The following is a 13,565-nucleotide window of genomic DNA, read 5'->3' on the forward strand; positions in this document are numbered from 1 at the left end:
GTGAGCTTTCTCTGAACTCAGGGTTCCTGTGCTTGTCAGGGAGAGCTCACAGACTTAGCCCAGGAGGGAGCAAAAATTCACCATCCCCCTTTACACTGTGATCTGGGGAGTGTGGGCTCAAAGGCCCTGCCTAGCTGATCAAGCCATGGGGACTGGGTCTAGGGAACACCTTGAACTGTTGCTTGGTAACAATTAAAGGGGACGATACAGGACAAGTAAGCAGAGAGGAAGCAAGAGAGACATGGGTTGGACAACTCCACCTTGAACCCACTGAGCCTGGGAAGTCACAGTAAACGGTTCAAGTTAGAACCTGCATTTGGCTTCCAAATACACATTCATCACCCAAGTTCAGCCCTGTGAATGCCGAATGCCTCTCCCCACGACGCCTAACTGATTCCCGTAGCCTCTGAAGTGAGGCATTGTTGCTATAAGCTTCCCCCTGATTTCTGCAGTCTGCGTTCTCCTAGGCCAGGCTGCCACTATGTATGAGAGTGGGCTCTTCCGCAAACTATCCTAAATCCTACAAAGAAAACAAAAAAAAATTAAAGAATACATGCAGAGGCTGATGGTCAATGATGTAGGTTATTTGGCTTTAGTGTTGACCTGGCAGGTTTTCCCATCCATTAGCAACCCCTCTAGAGGCTCCGGAAAGGAAAAGAAATACAATAAGTAGCAGTTACTATCTATGCGTGTCCTGCATTATTGACACACTTTATCTCATTTAATCCTCTCATCTCCCTTATTTCATAGACGAAAAAGGCTCTGAGAGGTTAAGCAACAACTTACTCAAAAAGACCCAGCCAGCAGGAGGCAGAGCTCGTGGTGAACCAGGTCCATCGACAACTCAGAGCTCCCCTCTTCCCAGCTGTGCTGCCTCTCTGCCCAGCAGGACAATGCAGCCCCTAAGGCCAGCTCTCCCTTCCTCTCTTCTTCCCATGGTGTCCACAGAGAAGCAATGGTGACTTTGGCTCTAGCCGGCCCCCTCTGGGACCTGCTTCAAGGTGTCAAGAAAGTTCTAGATAAGAGGAATCCAGCCCCTTTTGGGAAGCATGAGTGAGCTGAAGGAGAGATGCTGAGGCCACCCTTCTTGGTTTGGAGGTCGAATAGATTTCTTCTTTCGAGTCCTGTTAAATTCCCGGTTAGGCTCCACAAGGGGAGGCGCTGCCAACTGGGCAGCCTCATGGGGCCATTTCTAGCAAAATGCAAAACTGGTACCTCTCTCCACCTACCTTGCCAAGACTGGGGGGACCTGTGAAATGGGCATTTTGTAGACAGGCAGAAAGACAGGTCCTCTAATTTATCTTCTGAAACGGAGGAGGCCTAGTGGTAAGGTAAAATCTCAGCTCTGAGCAATCCTGTACGATGCAGCGTTACAGAACTGAAACACTAAGCGACGGATGAATGTGCATGTTTAGGGCAAACTCAGTGAACGTTTAGGGCAAACTCAATCTCTGAAAAATCTGAAGGAGAGGTATTATAATAGTAACTCCACAGCAGCTGCAGAAGCTGACATCTGAGCTCTTGCTATGAGCCCATCACCATGACTACAGCTTTACATTAAATATCCCATTATTCCTCCTAATGGTCCTAAGACTTTGGTTGTATTATTACCTTCATTGTGCAAACAAGGAAAGTGAGGCTTAAGGAGAGTCATGAATTTGTTGCCTCCCCACTAAGAAATCTGCATTTCTAATAAGTCAACTTCCCTCTCTCCCAACAATCACTCTGTGTGTGTGTGTGTGTGTGTGTGTGTGTGTGTGTGTGTAATAGTAGTAGCAGTAGTAGGACGACTCCCCTGCTACAATGTGCTGCTCTTTTAACACATCATGGCAAGTTGGGAGGTCAACAATGACAATAAAATCCAACCATCCTGGAGAAGCCAGGAGCTAGGTCCTTGGAAAGGCTAACTTCTGTCTCCTGTGGCTATTTAGTGCCCTAAACACTGAGGTTATGGCACCTACCCCACCACCTATATAAGTCAACATTAAAAAAAAAAAATCAAAATTGTAAAATTAGTATAAAGAAGTTTTAAAAAGTGCTTACTTTCCCCATGATTCCTTGGGCTTGCCTGCATTGCTGGTGTCCTAAGCACATGCTCCGTCTGCCCCTGACCCTGTGGCCTACCTTTCTGGGGATTCTAGTGCACTTGGGGGCCTCCTAAGGGGCGGGGTGATGACAGATCAATAGCTACAGCCTGTGGGCGCCATCTTCTTGATAGGCCTGGCTCCTGTGTTTGAATGTTCAAGCCTGGTTCTCAGGCCAGTGTGGGGCTAACGAGCACATTCCCTGTAGGAGCAAGTGAGAGATTTCCCAGGGAAAAGAAAATGAGGGGAGACGAGTTCCACTGTAAAGCTGTGCCCAACTCCTTCTGGAGTTCTCATGGGACTGCCTGATACCCTTTGAGTAATTATGATCATCTCTGTTTAAGATGAGGAAACAGGCTCAGAGAGGTAAAATATTTTGCCCAGGGTCACAGAGCAGGTCTGGAGAACTCAGCTGTCAACTCTCCTGCCACAGCACAGCACGTGCCCGTCTCATCCCTGATAAAGGGAGGTAGCTTGCTCTTCTCTCTGGGTGTGGCACAGGGTGAAGGGCCTTGTAAGCTTTTTCTCAGCACACCTTTAAGGAAATGAGGCAGCAACCTGGTCTGGACAAGTTCAAGAGTCAAGAAATCCTCCTTTCCAAGGACAAAGTCAGCATCATTTAAAAACCAGAGTACTTATTTTGCCTAAGAGGAGTTTCAGCTAATATGATGGTGTTAAGTAGTTTGGGGCTGAGGGGTTGGGAGGGAGGGCCTTCTGCCCAAGGTAACCTCTTTCTAAACAAGAAATCTCATTTCAAGTTTCCACTGCCTGCTTGCCAGACGTGTACCATACGCTAGCCAGCCCATAAATCTGTTTTCTGCTGAAAGCAGGCATTCTGATCTTAACCAAAATTATCTGATGTGGGAGATTGTTTTGGGGAAGTTTTGCTTTAAACTCCAGACTATCACACATTTGTTTTCTATTGTGTATGCCTCATTAAGATGTCTGGTGATATCTCTCTCTCTCTCTCCCTCCCTCCCTCTTCTACTCCCTCTCTCACTTACTTATGCACTTTACCCATGTGGACTAGCTAGCTCTCATTCCAGCCATGAAACTGGTTACCAGTTGCTTGCATGGCCCTGATGCCCCCCCCGCCTTTTTTACACCTTTCAAGCAATGCCATATGGTGCGTGGATCCACAGTACGGGCAAAAGTCACTCTCAGCCCTGTTCAGCTAAACGGCCTCCTGTCCCATCAAGGGACATTGTGAGCAACAAGCCAAGCAAGAGGACAAAAATCAAGGTTCTCAAATGGCTGTGTCTCACCTATTACCTGTCCTGTCTCTCTGCCATGACCTCCGCCTTTATTTTAGGTCCCTTTATTAGATAGCGAGCACTCTAGTGTTGGCTATGTCCCATACCCCACCTGAAGCACTTCGCCTGTATCATTTAATTTTCACAATAGACCCATTGCGGAGATGATAGTAACTTCCATTCTTTAGATGAGAAAACTTGGGCACAGAAGTTGAGAAACTTGTCTGAGAACACATGGCAAATAAGTGACTGAGTTAGAACTTGAACCCCAGTCTGAGGGGAAAGCCCAAATTTTCAATCATTTTGCTAAACTGTCTTTTCGATCTGTTTTGTTAATTTCTGAGCCAGAGTTTTCCACTTTGTTTTTTCTCCTTTCTAGCCACATCTGATCTCATTTCATTTAAAAGTGGCATCTTTTATCCTCAAAGGTCCCGAGAGCCCACTTGCAAGCGCAGAGGGCCCTGCTTTTTCAGTGACAGAAAGGCACCCGCAGTGGCAGTCTCTGAGCCTGGCCTCTCTCTGGGGGAGCCACAGGTGAACAAAGGAGAGAGGGAGAGGGAGGGAGGGAGAGAGGGGGAGGGAGAGAGAGAGACAGAGAGAGAGAGAGACAGACAGGCAGACAGACAGACAGACTGCACTTTCTCTTGCTGGTCTCTGGTTTGAGGGCTTCGCCATGCCCTTGCTGCACTGGCCAAAAAATTGGTGTGGACATAAGCACTGATCTTCTCTCTCTCTCTCTCTCTCTCTCTCTCTCTCTCTCTCTCATGGTACTTGACTCATGTGGAACAGCTAGCTCTCATTCCCACCGTGGAGTAACTTGGCACATTTTCTTCTCATCCTAGTTTCACTACAGCTGTAGGCCTGGCAAGTGCAGATATTATTACTGCTGCCCATTAGCCACCATGTCCATAGATGAGGCTGTGGTCCATCAAGTGGTCACTGTCCTAGTATTCCCTATAGGAATGGCCCCAAGGTAGGACCCAGAGCGCCTGCCCTTTCCACACAGCACTTCCTGCCAGCAAAAGGAAAAGGGAATGGGGGCATCGCCACAGGCCTGTGTTACAGCCCTGGGCCCGGATCCTGGGAGACATCTACAAGGATAATGCCAGCTTTCCATAATACTAAGGGTCCCTCTCCAGCACTGGAAGATAATCTAATTTCTATTTGAAATGAGTTCTCTGGTCTCTATGAGACCAGAGGTTATCTGGTGATAGGGACTCAGGATCATAATTTGATTGGCGTGGGGGAAGTAGAGTATAGGTAAATTTTCCCAAGTTTGTAGAAAGCAAGCTTTTAAAAGTTTGAGTGTAATAGTAACACTGAAATCTACTACAGCCCCATATCACAGGAAGGAAGGAGCTCACATTGCATTGGGGTGAGCAGGAGGAAGACTCTTAATGGGAAGGGTTTCCTGTCTCTGGAGTGCACATTTTGCTCTAGGAGAGCAGTTTCTCAGGAGCAGGGCTGCTCGCTGCCCATCAGAGAGGGGCATTGAAGTGAGGTGCGTGTGCAAACTGGCACACTGCAACTGCTCATCTAGAAGGGAAGACGTGATTTTGATTTGAACCTGTAAATAAGTATGTCTTGATCCATTTGGGCTGCTATAACAAAGTACCATAGACTAGGTAGCTTACAAACAATAAAAATTTATTTTTTCACAGTTCTGGAGACTGGGAAGTCCAAGATCAAGGTACCAGCAGATTTGGTGTCTGGTGAGGAGATGCTTCCCGTTTCATAGTGGGCTGTCTTCTTGCTATAATCTCACAGGATGGAAAGAAAGAAGGTGCTTTCTAGGGCCTCTTCTTTTTTTCTTTTTGTAGAGAATTTTTGTAAGAGTTTACTTGAGTCAGACTGTTGACATGCCAAGAAGCAAGATCTCAAATGCTCTAGGGCCTCTTCTTTTAAGGGCACTAATCCTATTCGTGAGGGCTCCACGCTCATGACCTAATCACTTCCCACAGGTCCCACCTCCAAATACCATCACATCGGGACATAGGATTTAACATTAAGAGATTTGGGGAGACACAGTCAGCCTATAGCACCTTATCTTTGAAAAGCACCAAACTTCCATTGACTTGCAAAGCAGTGAGTTCACAAATAAATGAGTTTGCTGATCTTTTCATTTAAAGCTTAAAATCAATTTTATCATCTTTTATTGCTATTGATTTAATTAATGTAGGTTAAAAGGTAAATTAAAACTAAAATGGCATAGGAATCTGTTTCAAATTCAATAAATCCATCTAATTTACTTTATCATATTCTTAACCCCCAGTCAAGGATTTTCTGTTGTGATCCAGTGCTGACATGTGGCTCACACTGGGAGGATAAGCAAAGGGCTGCTTTCTGAGCAGTTTGGAGGTGGGGGCTTGTTAGAAATCACAGGCCACTGGCCTGTATGGGCCTGAGGTGTTCACTGGAACCTTGAATGTGTGTTGGGCACATTTTGAAGGGTTACCTTTCTAATGGAGCCAGCAAGAGTGACCATTTTTGCTCCCTTGCACAAAGCTCGGCAAGAGGATTGAACAAGAAGGACCCCTAAAACTCAGGTTTCTGATTTTTCTCCAAGCTAATAGTCCCAAACCTTTTCTCTGGAATCAAATAAATCTGGCCCCTCTCCAAATCAGTTGGCTTTGTCCACCCCTGTTACTTAACCAGGCTGCATGTCATCTCCTCAGGAGTCCAAGTCTCCAAATGACCCCCTGGAGACACTTCTGCCTTTTCAAGTCCTCAGGGTCAAGGCCAGGGAAGGTCACCAGGGCTTGTAGTCTCCATTTGGTAGAAAGGAGGAGGGTAAGACAGAACTCTACTCTTCCTGAACAAGCACACATCACATACATGATGGGAAAACCTAACCCAAAAAGCAAAACTTGGCTGGAAGCTCATAAAGTTGGATTCTTCATGTGGACTAAAAATACAAAACACTCATTAAATTAATCAAGAGTCAAAGCCACTCCTTGGGCAATGATTAAGCTGAGAGTCAGAGCAAGGATGGGTGGGGAGGCCAACTCTTCAGTCTGGGGCACTCAGGACTCTCTAATGCCTTTCTCAAAGTCCTTCCATTATGGCCCCATGCAAACATGGGATTCAAGACAGAGTGAGAATCGCCTGGAAACCAAGGGAGAAAAACCAATACGTGCTGTTCATAATCTGAGCTCCATGGGCTTCCAGAAACAAAGCAAAACAAAAGGCATAACATATTTCAGGAGGCAGGGCCCATTGATGTCATGGGATTCCCTAAAAAGGATAAGATCCAGCAGTCTAGGATGATGGCATACAATATTTAAAAGCTGTCCAGAACTAAGTAGTTTTTTGGGGGAGGAGAGGAATTACCGGATGGATGTAATTATTATAAAATTATCTCATCTGGAGACAGGATGCTGCTTTCCACAGCTGCATGCCATCACTTGATGGAAAATGAAAATGTCCCTGGACCTGCATTACTTTTTCCAAGCAATGAAACAGGCAAGTGATCTGCAGTCAGACTTGAAAACCATTAATTTCAAAAACGTGTTGTTAAGATAAGCCCTTATGGTCTCCTGAGTTCCCTTAGCTGCAAAGGACAACTCTGGGTAGCTGAGAACATGGGTCCAATCAGCTCTTACCCAGATTTCCAAAACCCAAAACAATGAAGTCATTGCTCTTCTGTGTGTAAGAGTTAAAGACAGGTTTTACTTTTGTGGAAAAGACCTGTGGCAGGTCCAAATAAAGTCCCAGTGACCCCAACCTGGGGGAGGGAGGAATACAAAATATAAATATGCAGGCTTCCTGAAACTATTCTCCTCTCCTCTACCCAAGTCGATCTAGAACACACAGCCACCAAGGAGGCAACAGGACCACAGAAGCCAGGGGCACTGTGACCTCAGGCCCTTTAAACCCTCACAGCCAGACACACCTGAGAAAGACCATCAAGCTTTGTGTTCTTTAGAAGAAAAGGTGCTTTTGTAAGTCCAAAGTGTGTTATTAAGTTCCAACCCTTGCAACCAATTCCAAAAGCCACGCTGCCTTATAAAATGGAATTGAACAGGAAAACAAAGAGACAAATCAAATACAGGGCACACAGCTCTGTAAGAGGAAAGATTCACATCCAGCACAAAAGGAAGATGTGAGAAAGCTGAGTTGTGAGGTCTGTGGCTGCAGTAGAGTCAATTAGCCGAGTAAGTGCTCTGGCAAGGATGGCCTTCAATAGGGCTGCTCATCAAAGCAGTTTCAAATTCGGGTCTTAATGAGCAGCTGCTTCCTTTGAGTATGGAAAGGTGTCCACGGGCCACTTTGAAAAGTAAGGGAGGGAGGGAAGGGGTGGGAGAGAGGGAGGGAGGGAGAGAGACAGAGAGAGAAGAGGAATTCTCCTCACCATCTCCCAAAAAGCAGGAGTCAGATTCTTTGTTGTTGACAACCATTGTAAAAAAGTGGGGAAAGGCCATCAGGAATCTGGGCAGGGGAGAGGGCCGAGTTTCCTTAGCAGATGCAGACACCTGGCCTCACCTCACCTCACCGAAAGCTGCCAGCCTCAGTACAAACACAGCCGGCTTGTCCCAGAGCTCTGGCTGTGCGGGTGCCAAAACCAGGAAGCCATTTTACTCAGTCCTGGCAGTTTGCTCAGCCCAACACTGAAGCCAGTTTCTGAGTGAAGCAGCATGTTGGGTGGGAGGGGCTTTTGCCACCACCATCCCACTAGTTCACACCCTGCCCAGGCCCAAATCCTGATGTTTTAGGGTTTCTCTTCCATGCAGTTTTATTTTCAGAAGTGGGTGGACCCACAGTCAAATGTGTAGCCGCACATGAAATGGAGTCAGTGTCCAATCCAGAGCTGCCAGAATGAGGCTGGCAATGGTGCAGAAAGAGAAGGAAAGAAGGGAGGAATCTGTGTGGATTGGGACTATGCTCCAGGCTAATCTGTGGGGTACACTTCCATACTCCTCAGGGAATTGCTTCTATGCTCCCCACCCCCTTTTTCAACTGGTGAATAACAATAGCTACAGGAAATTTGCTCTGCATCCAGCACTAGCCTGCTAAATGCATCACATACATTCCCCTCACTTCACCTCCCTCCCCCATGGGGCAGGCACCAGCTCCAGCTGGTGATGGGTAAATCCAATACAGAGCTGATGCTCTGACCACTAGGCTGAACGACCACAATGGCTCAGGGCAATGAAAACAGACCACCCCAAGAGAGACCCCACCCAGGGGTAGCAGAGGGAACTGTGAAGTTAACAGGAAAGAGACACAAGATCAGGCCCCGGAGGTCAAGGTCAAGTGAAGCCAAGCCCTGAAGACGAGCCTTGGTACCCACTGCACATTCCATTTCCTGACTCGATTTTGGGTTGTGTGGGAAAGTCCTATTGCTGTAGGCAGTGGGGGTGGGAGGTTTCATAGACTGAGTTTGAAGGGACCCTTTGAGACCCTTTGCTCTAAACTCACTGATTTTACAGATGAGGAAACAGGTCTGGAGCACAAAAGTGACCTGCCCAAGGCTTCAACAGAGGACAGAGCTGGATTAACACCCCGTCTCTGAATTCCCACCCACTCTGTCCATGTTTCCAACTAACCTCNTCCCTGTGGCAACACTGCAGCTACGTATTTATGCTGTCCAACTCCCTCCCCCTCTCCCCCATCCCCACCCACTCCCAACCAACAGCCATCAGTTGCTCCTCCATGTTTCCGAGACCACCTCTGCCCACTTCCCTCATTCATTCAGTTTTTTAGATTCCATCTCCTTTGATTTTAAATGATAGTCTTGCTGGATAGAGTACCCTGGGTTGTAGGTCCTTACTTTTCATCACATTGAATATTTTGTGCCAATTCCTTCTGGCCTGCAAAGTTTCTGTTGAGAAATCAGCTGACAATCTTATGGGAGCTTCCTTATAAGTTGCTAGTTGCCATTCTCTTGTTGCTTTTAGGATTCTCTCTTTATCATTACCTTTTGTCATTTTAATCATAATGTGTCTTTGTTTGGGCCTGTTTGGGTTCCTCTTGTTTGGGACTCTCTGTACTTCCTGGACTTGTGTATCTATTTCCTTCACCAGGCTAGGAAAGTTTTTTGTCTTTATTTCTTCAAATAGGTTCTCAATCCCTTGCTTTCTCTCTTTCTGGTATCTCTATGATGCAAAAGTTATTATAATTGATGTTGTCCCAGAGGTGTCTTAAAGCATCCTCATTTTTGGAGGATTCTTTTTTCTTTTTGCTGTTCTGATTGGGTGTTTTCTGCTACCTTGCTTCCACATTGCTGATTCCATCCTCTGCTTCATCTAGTCTGCTGGTGATTCTTTCTAGTGCATTCTTCATTTCAATTATTGTATTCTTCACTTCTGACTGGTTCTTTTTTATGGTTGTTATCCCTTTTTTATGCTTGCTATCTCTCTGTTGAAGCGCTCACTAAGTTCCTTGAGCATCCTTATAACCATGGTTTTGAACTCTGTCTCTGGCAGTTTGCTTTCCTCCATTTTGTTTAGTTCTTTTTTGGAGTTTTCTCCTGTTCTTTTATTTGGGATGTATTTCTTTGATTCCTCATTTTGGCTGCCTCTCTGCATTTGTTTCTATGTATGAGTTAGATCTGTTATGTTTCCCAGTCTTGGCTAGGTGNAAGTGACCTGCCCAAGGCTTCAACAGAGGACAGAGCTGGATTAACACCCCGTCTCTGAATTCCCACCCACTCTGTCCATGTTTCCAACTAACCTCCATTAGGTTCAGGTGACACCATTTCTTGGGAAAGGGAAGTCCCCTGCTATTCCATCAGTGAGGGGTAGTGAGCAAAGGGGCAGAGGGAGGTGGGGGGTAGGAACTGGGACCTCTCAAGGCAGGCGTAGGATTTGGAGGGATATGGGGGATAGAATGAGAAGACGTTCCTGACCTGGCCCTAGCCCTACCCCTACTTATATAGTTTGAGAGTCCACCACTCTGACATCAGTAAGGGGTTTTCCCTCTCAACTTCTGTGGGGGTGGACAGTCAGGCAGGTATGAAGGAAATACAGAAACAACTGAAATAGAGCTGGGAAGTTAGGATTCCGGGATATTGGAAGAACAGACTGTTGGTTTGGTTTCGGCATCAGAGGCCCTGCTTGGAGAAGGCAGGCAGTGCAGGCTTGGCTGTCACCGAGGGTCCCACAGGGATGAGTGGGGGCCAGGGAAGAGGTACACCCCCACACTCACCCTGCCCCTATAGTCCCACGGCCACTGAGGTGGGCCTCTTCTGTGTGGATCCCTGCCAGACCACCCTCTCCACATCCTCTGTTCAGGAGGTGCTGGTGGCCCCTGGCCTCAGAACTCCTGCTTTTCAAGGCCCACATCAGGTCCCCAATGCCAACTTTATACATTCCTGGTCTCAAGAGAGAAAGGGAAGTGTTGACATAATAACAATCCAAGTAGTTCCTTTAGATCATAACTTCCCTTAAAAGATTTTTGAGAGCTTGTTCTCACCCTCCTTCCATTCCCACCCAGCTGGGTACGGATGGTTGTGGTGGAATGTGCACTGGACTTGAAGCCATCCAGATCTTCTTTCAAACTGACTTCTAATGCTATCCTGCCACATGACTCTGGATAAGTCACTTACCCTCTCTGGGGACTAGTTTCCTGGTCATCAGTAAAATGGGGATAATGCTTCCTGCTTTGGCTGTATCACGGGGGCTCGGGATTTTGCAGACTATAAAACGCTACACGAGTGGATCACAGTATTCCTTTATTCCATCATCTCTTAGGGGATGAGGGCTTCATCTCTATAGGGACCTTGATACAGGACCACTGAACAAATGATTCAGGAAAATGTAGCTACTGTTTATCTCCCACATAAGCCCATTACCAGGTCCCCTTGTTGGTTTTGTGATGGACAAGACTAGATTAAGGGAACCGGGAGGTTATATATAGTACTGCTCGGTCTCTGTAATCCTGGGCAAATCACCACCCCTCTGGTTCTCTGCTTTCTCACTGTGAATAATCTCTAAAGTCTTTTCTAGCTCTAAACCCAAACATTCCCAAAGTGAGTCATTTCTGTTTCAGATGGCATACCTGACCAGCAGCACCCAGTCTAGGCAGGGGCAGCTCTGAATATGGGTAGGGTAGCAGGATGGAGACAGTGAGGCCGAGCAGATACTGGAGTGGTTCTGGGAGCCTTCCATCAGGCTCCCACGGGTGCCACGGGGAAGATGGGGCTATGGAGGCACACTGGTAGTCTGTGGTTCACCCAAGCCCCAAACCCTCATGCAGCCTAGGCAGAGGGCTGAGGACTAACTAACAGACTGGCAGGAGAGAGACTGCAAGGGAGGGGAGAGGAAAACTGCCCAAAGGACAAGGGTGGGGCGGGGTGGGGTGAGGCGGGCCGCCTTCGACATTCTTTTCTAGTGCTGGGGGTTGATGAGAAGAGGAAGCCAAGCCTGCAAGCCTGGCAGCTATCGGGGCTGGGTGCTGGGAACTGGGCATGGGAGGGGATGAAGGGTGCCCACCGCAGGAGGGTCTCCCTAAAGCAGGCCAAGGGCTGGGCACGGGCACACCTATGTGTTATCCATACTAGCACATGTGTTGGGTGTGGTGACTCAATATCTTACCCTGTCAGCTCTGGAGAGAGGATTAAATTTCAGGAGATTTGCCCGAGGTTTGTGGGGATCTCAGAGACCAGCTCCAGGTGAATAAGTACATTTTTTATAATAAGCCTCTGGTGGCATGCCCGTTTTTACGGCCATCTCTCTTGCGTGGCACAGGGGCTGCCTTTCCAAACTCCTTTCTGACTGCAGAGAGGCAAATACTGTCCATCTATGTGCAGGGGATGTGGCCCTCAAAACCAGAACACAAAGGTCCCCTATTCCTTGTGTCTGACTCGGGGTGGTCCCTTAATCCTCCAAGGGAAGGGGAGGAGGAGACACTCCCCTTTTCTGCTGCCTCCCTCAGGCTTCCCATTGCCAGGAGGCTGAGTGCGGCCAGCAGCGGGAGTCCTGGAGGACGGCCAGGTGTCCTCTACAGGTGAACATGCGCTCACGTTGCCCTGCCTTGCCACTCGGTGGGCTGGTGGGGGAGGGGGTGAAGCCGGAGGGCCCTGGGGCCGGCACCTGATCTCTCCCGGAAATGGAGAAACACAGACTCATCCCACTAAAAGTGCCGACTGGCATACGCCCCTCCTCTCCCCAACTCTCCCAGCGCTCTCTCCAGTTGAGATACTTATCGCCCTTGAAAAAAAAAATCAAGACAAGCTAGTCTTTCAGGTAGTTCCGAGGGAGCTCGGACTTTCTCACGGCGGCTCAGAATAAAAGTTTGAGAGAATTTAGGGGGCTGAAGGTTCCTCCTCGAGGGTGGAGGGGGGTTGTCCCGACTCTCACTTAGGGACGGGGACCCGGGCACCCGCACTCCTTCCTCTCCAGCGTAAAAGTGCCAACAGTTCTGGCGGAGCTCTCCCCCGAGCCACGGAAGTCCTTTAGGGAGCTCACATCCTCACATCGCGGCGATGCCCCTTGTGAGACCCCCACCTCGGTCACGAACTGCACTCTTCGCTACGGTCCTCCTTGGCCAGGGCCCTGAGTTCCCAGGAGAGGGGTGCTCCGTGTCTCCCTAGCAGTTCCACTCCCTCTCTCACCGTACTCAGAGAGGCAGACACAAACCCCAGCCCACACCCTTAGCGAAGGAGCGGCGGGGGGCCGGTCTCTACGCCCCAGCGCATTGGAGACCCCGCATTCTCCTGCCTGCCCGCCTTCGGGGAGACCCCTACAAACGCACCCGCCCCGCCCGTCTCCGGACCCGGCCGAGCAGCCAGCTGGCGGCCGCAGTGCCCTTTCTCCTCTGCCCAGAGTCTACCCGGCAGGCAGTTTAAGTTACCGGTACTCGCGACTGCGGACAGGGTCCCCGGGGCGGACAGGTGGCCCCGGAGAGAAGCGCGCGGTCGTCGCGCTCACTCACCCAGAAGATGAAGTTAAAGCCGAAAAGCAGGTATTTGATGCACTTAGTGCCTCCTTTGACCGGCATGGTGCGGGCTGGACTGTCCTGAACTGCACTGGTGTGGGACCGGGGCGCGCGGCAGGGACGGGCGGGACCAGGTTGGGACCGACGGGCTGCTGGCTGCTGGCTGGCCTCAGGCTCGCACTTTTAAAAAAGTGCCACTCCTTACCGAGCACGGTCGGCTGTGGTGCGCATGTGCCGTGGACCCCGCCCCAACCCCGAAGTGACCTGCCCAAGGCTTCAACAGAGGACAGAGCTGGATTAACACCCCGTCTCTGAATTCCCACCCACTCTGTCCATGTTTCCAACTAACCTC

At 48.8% G+C, this 13,565-nt stretch overlaps 1 protein-coding gene across 1 annotated transcript in view; it reads right to left on the reverse strand.

The window, feature by feature from the left end:
* CD9 (CD9 molecule) overlaps positions 1-13,423 on the reverse strand; it is a 46,888-nt gene extending 33,465 nt beyond the window's left edge. The window contains exon 1 of the mRNA XM_019627656.1: positions 13,211-13,423. Coding sequence (XP_019483201.1) covers positions 13,211-13,276 — 66 coding nt within the window. The 5' untranslated portion in view covers positions 13,277-13,423. The remainder of the gene's footprint in view (positions 1-13,210) is intronic.
* Positions 13,424-13,565: the final 142 nt, after the last annotated feature.

This window comes from Hipposideros armiger, unplaced genomic scaffold (assembly GCF_001890085.2).
Source record: "Hipposideros armiger isolate ML-2016 unplaced genomic scaffold, ASM189008v1 scaffold_739, whole genome shotgun sequence".
Classification (NCBI taxonomy): Eukaryota; Metazoa; Chordata; class Mammalia; order Chiroptera; family Hipposideridae; genus Hipposideros; species Hipposideros armiger.